This window comes from Scylla paramamosain, chromosome 44 (assembly GCF_035594125.1).
Source record: "Scylla paramamosain isolate STU-SP2022 chromosome 44, ASM3559412v1, whole genome shotgun sequence".
Taxonomy (NCBI): Eukaryota; Metazoa; Arthropoda; class Malacostraca; order Decapoda; family Portunidae; genus Scylla; species Scylla paramamosain.
The window spans coordinates 2,662,850-2,682,514 of record NC_087194.1 but is presented as its reverse complement, the minus strand read 5'-3'; the positions used below and the strand labels follow the sequence as shown (position 1 = coordinate 2,682,514).

At 41.5% G+C, this 19,665-nt stretch overlaps 1 protein-coding gene across 5 annotated transcripts in view; it reads right to left on the bottom strand.

Moving 5' to 3' along the window:
* The window catches only part of LOC135094040 (RNA-binding protein 25-like), a 22,663-nt gene extending 3,159 nt beyond the window's left edge, over nt 1–19,504 (bottom strand). Inside the window, exons 1-15 of one of the 5 annotated variants that reach the window (XM_063993766.1) lie at nt 19,405–19,503; nt 17,952–18,050; nt 17,711–17,748; nt 17,042–17,333; nt 16,411–16,548; nt 15,702–15,976; nt 15,230–15,313; nt 4,000–4,289; nt 3,659–3,779; nt 3,236–3,402; nt 2,930–3,080; nt 2,185–2,449; nt 1,743–1,868; nt 1,340–1,402; nt 405–538 (exon numbers count right to left, since the gene is read on the bottom strand). In XM_063993766.1, the coding sequence (XP_063849836.1) occupies nt 405–538; nt 1,340–1,402; nt 1,743–1,868; nt 2,185–2,449; nt 2,930–3,080; nt 3,236–3,402; nt 3,659–3,779; nt 4,000–4,289; nt 15,230–15,313; nt 15,702–15,976; nt 16,411–16,548; nt 17,042–17,333; nt 17,711–17,748; nt 17,952–18,030 (2,223 nt within the window). In that variant the 5' untranslated portion in view covers nt 18,031–18,050; nt 19,405–19,503. Of the gene's footprint in view, nt 1–404; nt 539–1,339; nt 1,403–1,742; nt 1,869–2,184; nt 2,450–2,929; nt 3,081–3,235; nt 3,403–3,658; nt 3,780–3,999; nt 4,290–15,229; nt 15,314–15,701; nt 15,977–16,410; nt 16,549–17,041; nt 17,334–17,710; nt 17,749–17,951; nt 18,051–19,404 lie in introns of all 5 variants that reach the window. The other 4 variants (XM_063993768.1, XM_063993767.1, XM_063993769.1 and 1 more) reach the window with 4 other exon arrangements.
* Between the last annotated feature and the right edge of the window lie 161 nt (nt 19,505–19,665).

The window sequence follows — 19,665 nt, the reverse complement described above, 5'->3', positions numbered from 1 at the left end:
CTATCAGGGAAATCAGGGCCTCTCTTAACATTAGTGACCTTGTTATGTCCCCTGTACCACTTGAAGACCCCCACCAGGCCCTCTCTTAACCTACACCTCTTGTTCTACCTTTGTTACGTCCCCTGTACCACTTGAAGACCCCCACCAGGCCCCCTCTTAACTTGCACCTCTTGTTCTACCCTTGTTACGTCCCCTTTACCACTTGAAGACCCTCACCAGGCCCTCTCTTAACCTACACCTCTTTTCCTACCCTTGTTACATCCCCTGTACCACTTGAAGACCCCCACCAGGCCCTCTCTTAACCTACACCTCTTGTTCTACCCTTGTTATGTCCCCTGTACCACTTGAAGACCCCCACCAGGCCCCCTCTTAACCTGCACCTCCTCACGTCTCTCAACACTCACATTGTCAACCAGGGATGAGTCAATGGGGTATGCAAACAGTTCTTCTTTGCTTGTTGGTATTTTGTCGATCATGCTTTTAATGTGTTTTCGCTTCTCCTCGCCTCCTCCCTTCTCCTTGCCACCTTTGTCCTTGCCTGCGAAAGTATGGTATTGTTAGCGTGTGGATGCGTGTGTGTTCGTATGCGTGGATATGAAACTGTAAAGGCCTGCCAAAGTCATCTATTAAAATACAAGTAGAATAGAAAAAAATAAATGAATGCAATAAAAATAATAATAATAATGCTTACAAGGATACAAAGAGAGAAAATGAAAGAATACCAGTTAATTGTGTTTCTTCAAGGCTACAGAGCCTACTTAACGAGGACAAGAATATAAGGGTTGGTGAATTTACAGGTAACGATGCGAAAAATATAAGTGAGAGGGTTGACGGTCTAGCTGGGGCTGTTGTGTGTGTGTGTGTGTGTGTGTGTGTGTGTGTGTGTGTGTGTGTGTGTGTGTGTGTGTGTGTGTGTGTGTGTGTGTGTGTGTGTGTGTGTGTGTGTGTGTGTGTGTGTGTGTGTGTGTATGGTTCAGTTATAATTTTTGTGTTTTGTATTATTTATTCATTTATTTATTTATTTATTTTATTTATTTATTTTTGTCACATTGTAGCATCTTCAGAATTTCACCCCTTATACTAACATCTATGCAATTTTACCCTTAATATTTCAGTCTTTCATCTTATCCAGCATCAATAACCTGCAAATTCTCTAATAATCTGTACTTAACCCAAACATCTTACATTACATTTAAACACCAATCACAAGAACAATAACAACAACAACAACAAGAAAGTACGAGTATATGCCAGAAACAGGTACACAAGCAAGCAGGAAGCAGATGGACAGGCGGACAGACAGACAAGTGGAGAGGTGGAGAAGTAGTGGAAGCTTTACCTGGTTCAGCAGAATTTCTTAACAACTTCTGCAATGGATCTTCTCTGGCACTCAATGTTCTCTCTACAGGGGGTGGAGGGGTGGAGGGAATGAAGGTGGGAGAGAGGGAAGGAGGGGTTAGTTACTTGGCAAGCTTGATAACACACACACACACATACACACAGACTATATCAACACACTCGCATTTTTTTTAAGATAAGAATTTTGTCAACTGTTTATGATGTGAAGACCTGGTTCCTCACACACACACACACACACACACACCTTACTCTCTCTTTCTCTGGTACACACAACACAACTTTCACCCTTTCCTTGTCTCTTTCTCTCTCTGTCTCTATTACACACACAAACACACACACAACACAACCTTCTCTCTCTCCGTCTCCCTCTCTCTCTCTCTCACCTGGCAGGGGTAACTTCTTCTTTTTGGCCGGCATGTCATCATCATCCTGGTTAAACACATCTTTTACGTCAAGCTTCTTTCTCTTCGGCTGCTGAGGTGTTGTGTTCTCGGAGGACATAAAGCCATCTAGGGAGGGAGGGGCATGTGAAATCAGACTGCCCAGTATTCCAGCACCTATCATTATTTCTTCACAGGGGGTTGGGTTAGGAGTACGTGTGTCTTGAGTGGTGATAGTGATGAGGGGAGAGGAAAGATGTGATATTGCAAGTTATGTCTGAAGCGGTGATGAAAAGGAATATATGATACAATGAACTTAGTGCTTTCTCCTCTCTCTCTCTCTCTCCCTCTCTCTTCACAGGTACTTTTAATCACACCACTAACTGACACACCTTTCCCCAGTCACTAACCACCACAATCACCACCACAATCACCACCACCTCACCTCTAGACTGCGAATTCTCCTCCATGTCATGCACAGGTTCTGGCACAGCATCGGAGACATGCCCGTCTGATTCTGAGTCCGAGTCTGCTGTGCTGGCGGGCTGTGGGGGCTGCTGGGGCAAGGGCTGTGGCGGGGGCTGCTGTTCAGGAGTGAGGGACACCACTGGGGGGGGCGTGGTGGAGGCTGGAGTGGAGGGAGGTGGTTTGCGTTCCGATGGTTTCACGAGAAGTTTAGGTCTGTACTGTTCCTCTCTTTCTGCGCACGCCTAAGATAGAAATGCTAGGTTAGGGTGTGTGTCTGAAGGGTGACAGGGTGAGGCATGGATAGAATAAGGTGATAGGAGTGTGGCCTTTGAAAATACTGATTAAAGGAGAAAAAGTAAGATATATGGTCACATTTTTATTATTATTATTATTATTATCATTATTTATTTATCATTTTTTTTGTGATGTCCAATCTTTATCATCCTTCCCCTCCACTTCCTGTCTTTATTACCCTTTCCTTATCTCTCATGTTTATCACCCTTCTCCTCCATCTATCTTTATCATCCTTCCTCTCATCTCTCATCTTCACCACCCTCTTCCTCCATTTCTTATCATCTTCCCCTTATCTCTATCTATCACCTTCCTTCACCTCCCATCTTATTATTCTTCCTTCTCACATCTCCTATCTTTATTACCCAAGCCTCTATCACCACTGTCCACCTCACACCTCCTCCTCCTCCTCCTCCTCTTCCACCTCGCACCTTCTGGAACGCAGCATCTGGATTATCGTGTCCCTCTGCCAGTATCTTGTTCCTCAATTCCTCCAGTTCCTCCTTCTCTTTCACCCTGTCTCGTGTGTCCATCTCCTTCTCCTGCTCTCTTTCCATTAGTCGTCGCTGGAACACATGTCCCCTGGAATGAAGAAATGGCGGATTATTGAGTGTTACGTCTGTTTTGTACCCTTTGTTTACGAGAGGCACTGGGTTATGTCTGTAAAGGTATTAGTTTATTCAATATTGTAATCTATGTCGCCATAAATTTGTTTATTTTCCCTCCCAGCCACTTACTTGTAATATTTTGGGTCGTCTCTCTCATCGTCATAGTCTTCTAAAAATTCCTTCAGTCTCCTGGCCTCCTTCTCTCTCTCCATCTCCTTCAGTTTGTCCTTCTCCTTCTCCCTGTCCAGCTCCTTCTGCTTCTTATGCTCCCGAGTCTCCCAGTTCTTAAGTCGCTCCTGAAATTAATTGTTTTGGTCACTTTGTTTCTACTTTCATTTCATTTATCATTTGTTTTTATTCTTTTTCTGTGTGTGTGTGTGTGTGTGTGTGTGTAGTTTGTCATCAAGGTACACAGATTATAGATAAACAACTATTCTTAATATGACATCTTCCAAGCTTTTCATTTCCATCAAGCCAAGCCAAGCCAAGCCAACACACACATACATAAACAAACACACACACACACACACACACACACTCACACACACTCACCTGATACTGTAATTCCTTCTTGCGCACTTTCCTCTCCTGCTCTTTACGTTCCTTATCCTCCGCCTCCTCTTCCTTCTCCCTCAGCACGTCCCTTTCACTTTTCCTTACTGGGGTGGGAGACCTGTGGGTGGTGAAGGGGTGTGGGGGGGTGTGGGATTAGATCAGTGTAGTAGAAATAGTTAACTGTTTATAAAAGACTGTGCTATCCCTCTTATGAAGCCAGAACACTGGTAAATAAATAAATAAAGAAAGAAAGAAATGAATAAATATGAAGTGATATAAATAAGCAACACAAAGATGATGAACAACAACAACAACAACAACAACAACAACAACCTCACCTCTTGTCCTTCTTCATGCGTCTGCCATCAGTGGACTGCGACCTTGACCGGCGCAGGCTGCCTCCTCGCGACCCAGACCGAGACCGTCGCCGCAGTTTCTCCTCCCGCTCTCTTCTCTCCCTTTCTCGCTCTCGTTCTCTCTCCCTCTCCCTCTCCCGTTCACGTTCTCTCTCCCTCTCCCTTTCTCTCTCTCTGTCCCTTTCTCTCTCTCGCTCACGCTCCCGATCTCTGTCTCGCTCTCTATCTTTCTCCCTCAGCCTCCTCTCTCTCTCCTTCTCTTCCTCCTGTTTCTGTAAGGATATGAGGGGAGGTCAGTGGGCGGCAGCAGCACCTCTGGGCAGCACCTTTGTAACACTGGGGTCACGCCACTCAACACGGCGCCCGGAGTGTTGCGAGGTGCCGCGGGGGTGCCGGGCGCCGCGCAACACTCCAGGCTGTGGTGGCGAGGCTCTCCGCACCGCCACAGCCATCACGGGCAAGGACAACACAGAACATTGGGCAAAAAATTTCTCTTAGGGTCAAGTTTTGCACTAGCTGGCACGCACACACACACGCTTGCATGCGCACACACACTCGGCCTTTCACGCGCACACGCACTCACATGTATCTCAAGTCTAAGGTGAAATAATGGTTCAAAGTGTCTTCAATCAAAAAAGGGGGAAAATTTGAAATGATCCTGGCATGATGCACAGATGACATAACCAAGTATTCTGAATGATACTTTTTATACATACATGTACATGGAAGGTGCATGTAGTTTATACCCTATGGCAAAGTTGTAGTAGCACTTATCACAATAGAGCAGTAAATAGTAGCAGTATATATCATAATAGTAGTAAGAAAATTACATGCATTGAAACAAAATATATATAAAAAAAGATAGAGATTTTATATCCAATAGTAATGAGAGTGAACGGCACTCGTTAAGAGCTAAGGAAAGGCCAGGGTGAGGCTACACACTCCCCCGACAGGCTGTAGTGGGCGGGCCTACCTCTGCCTCACCAACTCACCCACCCACCCTGCCCTCTACCCTCACCCACTACCCCTCCCTGACCCTCACCTCACTCACCGAACACTAAGAAAAGCAAAATAATGATCACTTTTGTCTAACTCTTAATGGGAAAAATGAATAAGCAAAATAAGACAAAAATAATGATAAATCTCATCTAATTCTTTACTGACTCACCAAAACACTAGGGAAAAATAAATAAATGAATAAAATAAGAAATAAATAAATAAAAATCAATAATAAACCTTGCCTAACTCTTGTTTTGCCCACTGACCACTACAAAATAAATAAATAAATAATTAAAATCAACAATAAGGTACTAGACCCACTCCTAGGATTAATAATAGCACTATCTGATCCTACTATTAACACTAATTGATCCTATTAATGAGACTGATCCCACTAATAACAGTCTAACCCAACCAGTCCCCTCTGATCCCACTAAATACTCCCTGATCCTATTAACAAATCCCTGACCTTATTAATGAGTCTCTGATCCTTCTATTAACACTATCTGATCCTATTAATAAAACTGATCCCACTAATAACTCAGTCTAATGTCACTAATCCCCTCTGATCCCTAAGTACTCCCTGATCCTATTAACACTACTCTGATCCCCTCCTCCACCCAACCTAAGGCTCAATTTTACACCACAAGTATAAACAAAACGAAAAATATCTCTACAGCATTCATTTCACTAACCTTATACACCTTCTCACCAACTTATCTACACCCTACACCCACATTTCCTATTGCAAAGCTAGACTACACTTACCCTGTATAGACTTAGCAATCCCTACACCCTTGTCACCTTATGTTACACACCCTAATATATAGCTATCACAGTTTACTTAGCTCTTAATACTCTATCCCCAGACACTCCCTGTTTTAAATTAAAGCTGCACTCCATTTGCTTGATAGTTAATGATATCTACTTGTTTCTAGCTTTACCGAGAACTGTTACAAATACTGAAGTGTGACTAGACTTAATTAAAGGTGTTAACATGACCTAAACTTAACTAAACAGTGAGGTGCTAACACGGCTTAACTTAACCTAGCCTTCCTTAGATAGTCTAGGAAATGCTACAAACTTAACGTAACCTAAGCTAACCAGACTAAACCTTTTTCTTCTACACAATCTGTACACTACACCTAACTTAAATCACTACCTGACTTAACTTTACCCAAACAATGTACTACATACTACACCACCTGACCTGACCTGACCTAATGTAATCTAACCTAAGCCGACCATACAAAACTTGACCTAAACAATTTATACACATCACCACCTAACCTAACCTAAGAACCAGGCTGAACTTTCCCCAACCAATAGTCTAACCTAACCTAACCCATCACTACCTAAGCTAAACAACACTACCAACTAAACCCATACAAACCACCAAACCAAAGCTAACCTAACCTAGCATCCAGACAACGCAGCCTTAAACCCCCCACAGCTGCTCGCCCTGCTCCACCCACCCTACCGCCCGCCTGCCTGCCCACACTGCAGCTCCTACCCACAAACAAGATGCTACCGTTGTCATCTGGGACTTGCCTTGGTTCTCTAGGATGAAAGGTTCAACGCCGAGCGATGATGACAGGTAGGACAAGGCAAGCCTAGCCCGGGGATGTGGGGAGAAGGGGGGAGGGGAACGGGGGGACAGTTTACCGCACGTCCCGACCCGATCCCCCCCTACAGTTGCACTTCCGCGACACTTTCTGTTGGGAAGCTTCACCCTCCACTATGCTTACCCCAGGAGCTGTGCGTCCCCTGTGTCCCCTGCTCTTATCACTGCCTCTGTCCCTCATACTCCCTGATACTGATACTGGCTAAGGAGGAGAGGAAGGGAGCTGCTAGTGATCTATAAGGACATCACAAGTGGTTCCTTTACAAAAATCTTGCCTATCCACCTATCCCCATCCATACATTTGTCTATTCCAAAGCTCCCTATTGACTCAGCACTAACTGGTTACTGGGTCCTATCCATTCATCAGTCACCGTATTTGAGATCCAGTTTTGAGCTTGTCATTCAACGGTCTAGTCTCGATACTGTTTAGCAGACCACGGAAGTTGTTAGTGATGTTACTGTGATCTTCTCTACGTTACTGTAATCTTCTCTACCAGTGATGTGTAGCCGTCACTAAGCTATCGGTAGAATTAAGAAGACACGTGAAAATGACCAATAACTTTTAAAACAGGCTATGAAAAGAGTGAAGTGCTTGGAAACGTCATCCTAAGTCTGCCATCTGCTCCACTATCAAAGAAGCAGTCATTTTTAATCTATCGCAAGAACCAAGAACACACCAATGAAAACCACAAATAACTTTCAAAATGCAGCTAAGACAACACACTGAAATCCTTAAAAGTGTCCTAATCTATCAAAAGAACAAAACACACCATTGAAAAACCAGCTATGACCTCAAAATGTAGCAGACAACACACTGAAATGGTTAAAAGTGTCATAATCTATCACAAGAACTAAGAACACACCATTAAAAACCAAAAGTAACCTCAAAATGAAGCAGATAGCACACTGAAATGCTTAAAAGTGTCCTAATTCCGACATCTGCTTCAATCTTTTCCAATTAGTTCACCTGTTCACTGCTACTTGGCAAATCTTTCCTTGACTCACAAACTACTAACATTTCTTTGTGTGCTAGTTAACCTTAAACCTTACACTGTCTTGACTTTGAGATATGTAAACTTTAAATTATTTTTTCTTTCTTGTAGGTGCTTTAAAGATCTTGCACAGTGCTTTTGTAATTATGAATACCTGCAAGTGACAGTGAAAGGTTCAAACTATCACTAGAAACATGAAAGCCACTAATAAAGTCAACAGTAGCTAAGACAACAGTGAAATGTTTGAAAATATTTTAAAATCTACCAACCTCTTTACTCTATCAGTGAAGTGGATAAGACAACACACTCAGATGTTCAAGAGTGCTTCTATACCTGCCATCTGTTACCATCCTTTTAATTACCTTCCATAACAGTGACGAAACTTTTACAGGACAGACTAAAAAAATTTCCAGCCATTTGTTGACATAACGGATAAAACAACACTGGCGGTCACGAAAGCTACGTCACCCACTGATGTTTTGCTGTGACTCGTGATTCGACTCACAAAACATCCATTAAATACATTAGTCTTCCCTGGCACTCAGTATGTTATGTTACGTTAGATCCACACACTCTTTCAAGTTTGTATGTTATGTTACGTTAGATCCACGCACTCTCTCAAGTTTAAAGTTATTTTGGTTTCATGTCTCGTTCTGTTCCTTTTCTTATATTAGTTTGCTCAATTTTCTTTCTTTTCTCTCTTCTTTTCTTCTTGTAATGTCACTTCAAATCTTTTCTAACATGTCTAACTGTCTTGTGTTTGTTTCTTACATTATTCTGTTCACTCAACTAACATACCTATAAACTCAATGACAAGCTATACTCTTCCCTTTCACCAACTATTATCCAACAACACAAATCAAAACACACGTACAACAACCTACAGTTCCCTCCTCTCCTCCTGGCCGCAGCAGACCCACACCCACACCTACAGGCTAGTTACGGAGGCACAGGGGTGGTACACGCTCCTGGGTGTTCTGCACAGCTCTCCTACCCCCACCCTACACTAGCACACACACAGCCACAGCGGAACCCCAACCAGGTGGCGGTGACACATGACGGGGTGCGGGATTGGGGTACGTCAGCCCCGCCTGTGTCTGGGGCTCCCGCACTCACTCACGGCCGCGGAGGGACTGGCCCGGCCGCCTCACCTCAATGGACTGATGGACTGACTGGAATTTTTATATGATTAATGTGTTTCATATTTTCTAATTGAGTTTTTTTTTAGTTTATATTTATAGTTCAGGGTTTTGTTGACATTTCCATGCCCCGCCTCGCCCTGCCCCAGGTTGGCTTAGTACCCATAGGGGGAAACAACAGTGATGCCCTGGGAATGTGTGAGGGATGACTGGTACTAATAATAACTGAATAAATAAATAACAGTGGGTATTATATTTCGTTCTAAGGATGTATTCTAGTCAAATTCATATTACCAAGTGTAGATTTTCATGTTTTAATCTTTTATGGGAGGGGCATTTAATCTTATACTTGTCAATATGTCTTGGGTGAGGCAGGGCTGGCGTCGCTAACATTTAGCACAAACTGGCCTAGCTTTCATCCCAGCCTGTCATTACTTTACAACACAACAAAGAGCCTGTGATCTGAGACACTTTTAAAGGCCACAGATAATTGTATTAGTTACCCTTTTACATGTTTTTTTTTTTTTCATATTAATTGTAATGAGTGCAAATTGGTTATATTAATTAGCAGTTACGTTCTTATGGCCAGTAAATATTCAAGTTATACTGAGGCTTGCATTCATAAGTGCTTTGCTCTCTCATTACTAGTTTCAAAGGCCATAAAGATGATTGGCTGGGTTCTCATGAATGTTTCTCCCGTTAATAATGTGGAAATTTTGTTAATCTGTCAGAAGAACCGTAGAAACACCCTTAACAACAAAAGTAAGGAATTGTACCTCAAATCTTTCTTTGTTCCTGCTGATCTGTCACAGCTGATTTCCACCACGTGTTTTTATTTACATGTGACAGCTGACTGCTAGCGCATCTTTGTTTACACTTGACAGATGATTCCGAGCACACATTTTTTGTTTATATCTGACACCTGATTCTGTTCACCAATTTTTGTTTACACCTCACAGCTGATTCTGACATATCTTTGTTTGCATGTGACAGCTAATGAACCAAACACCACAACAAACACTCCAGTCAGTGAGGTAAGGCAAGGCGCGGTGAGGCGGTGAGGGGCCAGCTCCCCCGCGGCCCGGCACTGCTCCTCACTCACTCTGTCACTCGGTAAGGTTGACCTCAAGGCAACAACATGCTTAGGCTGAGAGGCAACACAGGGCACAGTGGCCCCCTGCCCCCTGCCCTCCCCCAGCACCAGGAGGCAAGTGTGTGGTGGACCCTGTACCAGCAACACCTGCCGACACACTTACCTGGATGTGGCCCCTGTGGCCCCGTCTGCCCCCCTCCCAGCCCCCCCCACACACACCACTACAGGGTAGGCCACTCAGGCTCCGACTAAGTGCTGGGCTGTGAGAATGCCCTGCCCGCTGCCTTGTAAGTTCGGTAAGAAATGTGGTTTGTTTATTTTTTCGTTCACAAGTGCCTTGCCTTTAATGTTTAGTTGTAAATGTAGTTAATTAAATTTTTGTTTGTTAGTGCCTTGCTATGTAAGTTCAGGAGAAAAATGTAATTTGTTATGTTTAAATCACTCATGCCTCACCATATATACTCAGCAGAAAGTACACTTCATTAAAGTTTTAGTTCATCAGTAACTTCGGAAGAAAATATAGTTCATTAAATTTTTAACCCACTAGACTAGTGCTTTGCCATAATACAATCAGCAGATAACATACCATGAAACTTTTGTTCATTCTCACATTACTGCAATCCTTACCACCATCTTGGCCTGACTGGTGTGAGGAAGTTGTCAGCCTCACACAGAGTAGGGCACCACAACAGAGGCACTGAGACGAATCCAATATGTAACACTAGTAAACACAGCCCCACAAACTGACAGAGGCACTGGGACAAATATCAGGATTTAACACTAGCAAACAGCCCCACAAATTGACACAGGGCCACCACAACAGAGGCACTGGGGCGAATATCAAGATTTAACACTAGCAAACAGCCCCACAAACTGACACAGGGGCACCACAGCAGGCATGGGGCAAGGTTATCCCAGGCCCAACACACAACTGACCCTTCAACACTGAAAAGCCTGAATGCTCCACTCCAGGATGCTCAAGTCGCAGCGGTCACAGTCTTGCTTCACTCATTCCATCCCTCGTCACCCGGTCATGCAGAGTCACGCCAGGGGAGGGTGCCGGGGTGCCTGGGTGAGCTAAGGCATTCATCCCCCCTGGCGTGGCTTGCAGGAGGGTATGCAGCAAGATTGGATCGAGTGTCTTATTAGATGTTAGGCATATCCTCCCTACTGCATGTATACTGCACACTGATGCACGGCTCTTGCTGGCCCTGGCATGGTGGTAAGTGTTCACCAAGCAATGCAGTGAGGTGGTGTGTTCAGCCCCTCATAAACAAAAGGATGGGAGTAATTCAGTCCCTTATAAATGAAAGGATGGAAGTAATGAGTTCGGTCTATAATGAAGGCTGAAAATTATAGTCCCTTATTAGCAAGAAGATGCAAGTAAATGGTTAAGTCTCTACTGAATGGAAGAAAATTATCACAGTCCCTCAAAAACTAAAGAAAAGCAAAGTTAAATTTCTCATCAACAAAAGGATAGATTTAAATAGTTAAGTCGCTCATGAAACGACAGAAAATGATCACAGTAAATCCCACACAAGCTGAGTAAATGTAAACTTTTAAATCTCTCATAAGCCGGATAAAAATGAAACAGGTAAATTTATAAAGAAAACCACAGCGAGTCCAAATAAATGTAAACAATTGAGACGTAAGCCTTCAAATCCCCTCCCTTCCCTTCCATCAAAAATAAAAAAAACATCTTGAAAATCATAAAAGATGTGAAAACAACCCAAAATTTTAAAAGCAGCACGTAAATAAGGCAAGTGTGGGAATCCTACATAAAAAAATAAATAAAGAAAGAAAAGCAAACAAACGAAAAAGAACCAAACAAAAAAATTAAAAAAGACACATGAAAATAAACCTAAAAAATGTGACAAACCTTGAGATCTTAAAATATCCACATAAATAAGACTGGGACAGAGTAAACAGTGTAAATATACCACAACAATAACACCACCACCAATATTGACCCCAGTGTGAAGGGCCAGCCAGGCAAGAGTGGTGCATCAGTGTGCTAACCAAAGGCTACTAAAAAAAATATAGAAGTAACCAAAAAAATATGAAAAAAAATCACATTATTCAATTAATCTACTAATAAAGTGACCACACAAATGCTTAGGTGGAAGAGAAGGAGGCGGAGGAGGTGGAGGAGGCGAAGGAGGACTAAGAGATTTACAAAAAATTAAAAAAAGAAAACTTGAACAGGATGAACAGGAAAAGAAAATAAGCACTAGATTGAAAGGATAACTAAGAGAGAGAGAGAGAGAGAGAGAGAGAGAGAGAGAGAGAGAGAGAGAGAGAGAGAGAGAGAGAGAGAGAGAGAGAGAGAGAGAGAGAGAGAGAGAGAGAAACAGAAGAGATAAAGAAAATACCCACAAATTAACAAGATAACTTAAAAAAAAAGAGAAACAGAACAGGAAAACACAAAACAGAGAGAGAGAGAGAGAGAGAGAGAGAGAGAGAGAGAGAGAGAGAGAGAGAGAGAGAGAGAGAGAGAGAGAGAGAGAGAGAGAGAGAGAGAGAGAGAGAGAGAGAGAAAGATGACCACCACAAACTGACATGGTAACTCCTGTGAACCTCCCCCACAGAAGTAAGGAAGAGATACAAACAAATGAATAAAAAGGATCAAAATAATCTATACATGTATATATACCTATCTGCCACACCGTCAGCTAGTCAGTGAAGAGAGTGAATGCAAAGATATATAGTCAAAACAGGTAGACAGGAGACAGGAGATATAAAGGTAGTATTATATAAATATCATAAAAAATATAAAGTACAATGACTTTTTTTTTTTTTTTGGAATGCTAGTAGTTTTATAATCTTCCTGGACTTTGGCTTTTTTTTTTTTTTTTTTTTTTTTTTTTGAAGAGATAGTATAAATTAAGAGGTCTCTGTTACAAACTGAAGTGGTTCATTAGATTCTGTACTCACCGTTGCCGCCACAAAACATACAAGACACAGATGACGTCAGGCCGCGTGTGAACTCTATGATTTGCCTATGTTTGAAAACGACACATTATGTTCGTATCTTCGCTCTCGGAAAAACACGAGGTTAGCAATTGAACCTAACACGCTAAACAACCCCTCTCTCTTTCTCTCAATCTTTCAGTCTCTCTTTCTCACTTTTTTTTTGATAATCAGTTACATGGAATCAGTCTTTTAATCTCTCTCTCTCTTCATTCATTAACTTTCTCTCTCTGTAACAATCTCATATATTTGACACTCTCTCTCTCTCTCTCTCTCTCTTAGTTGGTGTCTAAATCCAAGCCTAACTGACTCAAAACAAGGAACAAAACATGCTTGTCTTAACTAATGATCATAATTAGCACCACACACCAGACAGCTCATCCCTACACCCTAAACACATCCTGAGGAGCAAAAAATTATTGAAGGCACTCAAGAAAAAAAAAAAAAAATAATAATAATAATAATAAAAAAAAATAACAATAATAATAGGCCTAACAATGACCACAGACATAATAATAATAATAGTAATAATAATGCATGGGTGGGGAGGGAGGTTCTTTCAATATAATTAGTTAAGAGAAGAGATTCAAGACTAGTTAATGGTTGATAAGGGATAAAGGTGGGGAGGAACGGGGAATGTAAACAGTATAAAGGAGATAACCTGCCTAATACTATTTTGAGGACAGATTAATTACCAAAAAATATATATATATACATGTACATATCAATAGAAAGAAGATATAGTATTAATTGGTGCATGAATCAATCATTTGGTGACTTACAGCAGCCTTGATTGACACAAATACATAGACAGAATATTAATAAACAGTATTGTATTGTTAATTATGCTAAGACTGTGTGTGTGTAAGAGAGAGAGAGAGAGAGAGAGAGAGAGAGAGAGAGAGAGAGAGAGAGAGAGAGAGAGAGAGAGAGAGAGAGAGAGAGAGAGAGAGAGAGAGAGAGAGAGATGAACAATGTATCTTTGGTTATATAAAAAAATAAATAAATAATGGTGAATATACGTTTACCTAAAAAGAGATGAATTATGTGTGTTTGAGGTGCTCGTAATAACTGTAAGTGTGTGTATGTGTGTGTGTGTGTGTGTAAGGTGACCAGATGGACTTGTAGCAGGGGACAGCGAGCACTCCACAGGCAAGAGGTGTTTCAAGTACAGCCAATTCACACTCATTACTCATTCCCTTGACTCACTGCTGGTGCGACTCAATACTGCACACGCCACTGAATAAAATGTACCAGTGAATTCATTATGGCCCTTTATAAATGACAGTTGTATTAAGTCTTATGGTTAACAGGTGAAAATGTTGTATATATTATTTTTAGCTGTGTTACTCCTGAAAACCTTACACTTTCATCATGTTTACTAAGGTTACTTGTGGAAATGTTATTTTTCTACAATTTTTTGCTGCGTCACTCCTAAAAACTCAATTATTTCTTTAAATTTACCCATAAAATGTTACTTTTCTACAATTTTTAGCTGCGTCACCCCTAAAAAACTCAATTATTTCTTGAAGTTTACCAATAAAATGTTACTTTCCTACAATTTTTTGCTGCATTACTCCTAAAAACCCATCAATTTTACAAAGTTTACCCATAAAATGCTTATTTCCTACAATTTTAATAGCATCACTTATAAAACCAATTATTTTATCAAGTTAACTAAAAAAGCATCACTTTTCTTTAATTTCTAGCCGTCACTCCAAAAAAAGACAACAATTTTACGAAGTTTACCCCTAAAAACCCTAATTTCCTATAACTTAACCCATCACAATTACAAACCCAACAATTTTATCAAGTTTACCTTTAATACACCCATTTTCTAAAACTTAACCCATCACTATTACAAACCCAACAATTTTATCAAGTTTACCCTTAAAAACACCAAAATTCCCAGTCTTAGATCACCCTTGAAAAACAAAACAAAAAACTAATCTGATCACATTCCGTTAAATGGAGTAAACAACCCTTCAATTTAGGCCACATTTCCCTAAAACGTGCATTTCTCTCGTGTTTCAGGTTACGTCAGGTTAACTAACCCTAAAACCCTGATAACGTAACCCTAAAAAAACTTAATATCGTAATTTCAAGCGTCCCTCATAATTTTACGTAAGGTTCAGTAAATCATCCCTAAAAAAAATAAATAATAAAAAAAATGAATAATAATAATAATAACAATAACAATTCGCTCATAATTTTACGTTACGTCAAGCCAAACAACCCAAAAAAACCCAAAAAACTCAACACACGTCCCTTAAACAACAGCATGATCCTTAACAGACATTCCTGGCCACCTCTCCCCTGCAGAGTGCCGGCCACCCCCTGCGCCTGCCAGTCCCCTGAGGGTCGCGTGAATCACCTATCTGCCATACTGCCCTACCTTCATTTGTTCCCGGAATTGGGTGATCTCTCTGGTGATTAGCTCCTTCTTGCCCTCCTCCACATCCTCCATGTCATCCAGGTTCTGTGGGTGAAAGGTGAAGGGTGAAAGGTCAGGGGTAATGGTCAGGGGTGACAGTGAGGGGTGATAGTGAGGTATATAACAGTTGGTTACACTGAAGAAGGCCTTGAGAAATTGCCTGGCTGTAAAAGAATGTAAAAAATTGATGCTGTGTGCTGTGAATTGATAAACACACACACACACACACACACACACACACACACACACACACACACACACACACACACACACACACACACACACTAAAACAGCATCAAATCCTTACATTACTACTACTACTACTACTACACACGCAAACACACACACACACACACAACACACTAAAACGGCATCAAATCCTTACACTACTACTACTACTACTACACACACACAAACACACACACACACACACCGTAGTAGTGGGAATGTTGGCAATATCGGCACCACTGGAGAGTGCCACAAGCTTCTCCTGCACCTTGGACATCCTTTTCTCCCTCATATCGTTCTTGTTGGGCGGTGGTACGTAATTCATGATGTCCTTCTTGTGGTCCGAGAGGATTTCGTTGATCCTACGCAGTGCGGCGGCGTCCTCCTGCCTCATGTCCTCGTCCAGGTAGTCCTCCCCCTCCTCCACCTCATCCTGTAGTGGGGAGGAGTCGCCGTTCTGCTTCGCCTTCTTTCGTTTCTCTGTGGGGTCAAGAATTTACGTTTTTTTTTATTTATTTATTTATTTACGTATTTTCTTGTTTTAGTGACGTGCGTGTGTAGTGTAGATGCGTCAATACTTTGTTTTGTTTGCGTTTCTTTTAGGGGTTGTTTTATATGTTTGTTTACAGGTTTCTTTGACTGTTTTATATATATTTTTTTTTTATGTAAGTGTAGATTATTATTATCATTATTTTTTTTCTCGGGAGTGGCTGGTTCTGATGGGTGAAGGAAGAGGAGGAGGAGGAGGAGGAGGAGGAGGAGGAGGAGGAGGAGGAGGAGGAGGGAATGAGTAAAGTCCATTAATTCATCTTTTGTTTTTCTGCAGGGTAAAAAAAAAAGAAAAGAAAAGAAAGAAAGAAGGAAAAAGATAGATACAGTCTCTCTCTCTCTCTCTCTCTCTCTCTCTCTCTCACCTTTGTAATCATCCAACACCTCTTTAGTCTTGGCATCAGCTTTCACCACCAGTTTCTTCTCGGCAATCTCATAGTCGTGCAGAAGGCGGATGGCTCGGAGGGCAGCGTCAGGATTGCCAAACTCACAGAAACCGAATGCTGGGGAGGTACAGTTAGGTTAGGTTAGGTTAAGTTGGGATAGGTTTGGTTAGGTTAGGTTAGGTTAGGTTAAGTTAGGTTAGGTTAAGTTTGGTTTGGTTGGATTAGGTTAGGTTTGGTTAGGTTAGGTTAAGTTACATTAAGTGTTGGTGGAAGGAAATTGGTGTTTGGTTAGGTTAGGATGGTGAAGGAACTGGTGGTGGTGATGGTGTGGGTGGGAGGGTTGAATAAGTGTTTGGTTAGGTAAAAAAAACACCTTTAAAAACCTATATAACTTCACCACAACTATTTTCAAAGGCTGCAGTGATGATTAGCCATGCTCTCAAGACTATTTCCCGTTAATAATATAGAAATCTCATTAACCTGTCCCTAGAGCTATAAAAACCATTAAGAACCCCACAACTTCAACTAGAACCTAACCAAACTAAGATCCAGCTAAAGCATTTCAGAATACAGCCCACTAAAAAGAACCAACGCACACACACACACACACCTTGCAGCTTTCCTGACGCACCCTGCACCCTCTTCCACGAGTGCACATTGCCGCAAGTGTTCAGAATGTGTCGCACCATCACATCTGGGGCTTTTTCTGTTATGTTTCCCACAAAGACCGTAACCGCTGGGCCGGACGACTCAAGACGCTTCGAGTAACTGGGGGGCTTCATGCCGTGGCTGGTGGCTGTGTTGGGGCCCTGCGGGGGTTTGGCCACAGAGGAGGAGGTGGTGTCTGTGTTGGTGCGCATTGGGGGCCGGTTGCTTGCAGGCGTTGGGATCTGTGAGATGGGCTGGGCGGTGATAAAGGAATGGGGGTTAAATAGATGTATGGGGATGGAGTTAGGAGTGGTGAGGGTGGAAGGCTAAGCTGTGAAGGAGCAGAAATGTCGGTGTAGGGATGGAAGGTTAAGTGAAGATGGGGTGTGCAGAAGGTGGCAGGTTTAACTTATAGATAGAGCGAGAGGGTGGATAGTGGAGAAAGGAAGGGAGGTTAAATAAAAGGAAGGGATGGAAAATAAAAAGAAAGGGATGGAAAATTAAGCTTACAAAGTTAGTCATGGAAATGGATGAAGATGACAATGCTAGTAATGATGATCAAGGCTTACCACTACTACTACTACTACTACTACTACTACTACTGGTGAACAAGAGGCAGTCAACAGCTCACCTGTGATATTGGAATCCCCACGGCAGGAACTATATTTGCTGAAACAAGAGCATGAGTTAGTTCCTGAACCCTCGCTGTATGGAAGGGACCACAATGCAACACAAGGGCAACACAAACACACCAGTATCGTCTCCATTCAAAGTAGCATATGATTAACACACAAACACACACATATACTGCACATATCATCTCTCTCTCTCTCTCTCTCTCTCTCTCTCTCTCTCTCTCACACACAACGCACTGGTGAGGGTGAAGGGCGCCCCCATCATGGTGGAGAGGGGCACACCAGGCATCAAGGGGGGCCGGGGGGGGAAGGCCATGCTGACTTGTTTCCTCCCTCCTGCAGGAAATGAACACAGGTCGTTAAACGCTATCAAAGCTAAACGAGTCAATCTAAAAAGCATAATGTATTAAATAATTAGCTTCTCTCTCTCTCTCTCTCTCTCTCTCTCTCTCTCTCTCTCTCTCTCTCTCTCCAAACACAATGAAGGATTTGTTAAGGAAATTAATGCTAACCTAACGACCTAATTACATAAACCTAACAGTATAAACATAACCTAACCTGACCTGACCTTTGTAAACCTAACATGACCTTTGTAAACCTAACCTGACCTTTGTAAACCTAACCTTGACCTAACTACACAAACCTAATGTAACGATCTAACTACACAAACCTAACTAGACTTGATTACACAAACCTAACTGAACCTAATTACACAAACCTAACGACCTGATTACACAAACCTAACTGAACCTAATTACACAAACCTAACGACCTGATTACACAAACCTAACCATTTAATTACATAAGCCTAATTTGACCTGATTACACAAAGCTAACCTAACGATCGAATTACGTCAACCTATCCTAACCTAACTACATAAAATCCAACCCAACATTAATGAACACTACAAACAAATAAATAAACGAATAAATACATAAATAAACTTAATTTTCCCAATTTTCCTCCACAAATAAACCATCAGTATCCGGAAGTTAGTGTTTGAGAGCAAATTTCTCCTAATGACCCTTTTCGTTTCCTTGTATTAACGCAACCTAACTGCCGTAACTCAAACTGCCTCTCTATAAGCACACAATCCCAGAAAAATGAAAAAAAAACGACACGAACGAAAACACTTCCTAAATTAACATGAGCGTTGGTGAAGTGGAAAACGTAACTAAATAAATGATAATCTACTACAATTCCGCAATGTTTCGTCCCCCCAGGCTGACAACCCGCCAAAAATGAGTGAAATAAAGACAGAACCGATTGAATAAAAGATCTCTTCAACTGACAAGATTAATAAAAGACGTAGAGACAACCACAGTAAATAAATAAATAAATAAACATGTAGATGGCACACCACGGAAGATGAGACCGATATTTTAATTCGTCTGCCAAGTACGCTAAGTAAATACATAAATAAACAATAAAATTAACAAATGAACACGACAGCAAGCATCATAAAACAAAAATACCAAACAAAAAATAGACAATAAACAAAATAACCTACAAAAACAAAAAAAAATAAAACAATAAACAAAACAGCACGTCGATATGTCCAACCAGGCAAGGCGTCACATTTATCCTTATTTCTGAGTCCCTAGGCCTATTCTCGCCTTTTTCTCTTCTCCCTATAAGCCTAAGTGCTACCACGTGCGTACACACCTACGGCCGAAGAGGAAAACTTACTCTAAATGGCAGAAAATTGAATAAACAGCGAAATGTTCCTGAGTCTTCAGCAGAAAATGGCGTACTGTTGTTTTGTGATTGCGATGTAAGAAAAATTATAATGGTGTTTTCTTATTTCTTGCTTCCTTTCCCTATTTCTTGTTTTAAAAAGTTAGTATTAATATTGTTGATTATTCATTAGTTGTGTTAGTTGATAGAAACTGAGGTTAGCAGTTTCGGATTGCTAGTGATAAATGTTTTTGTATTATTAATATTAGTTTG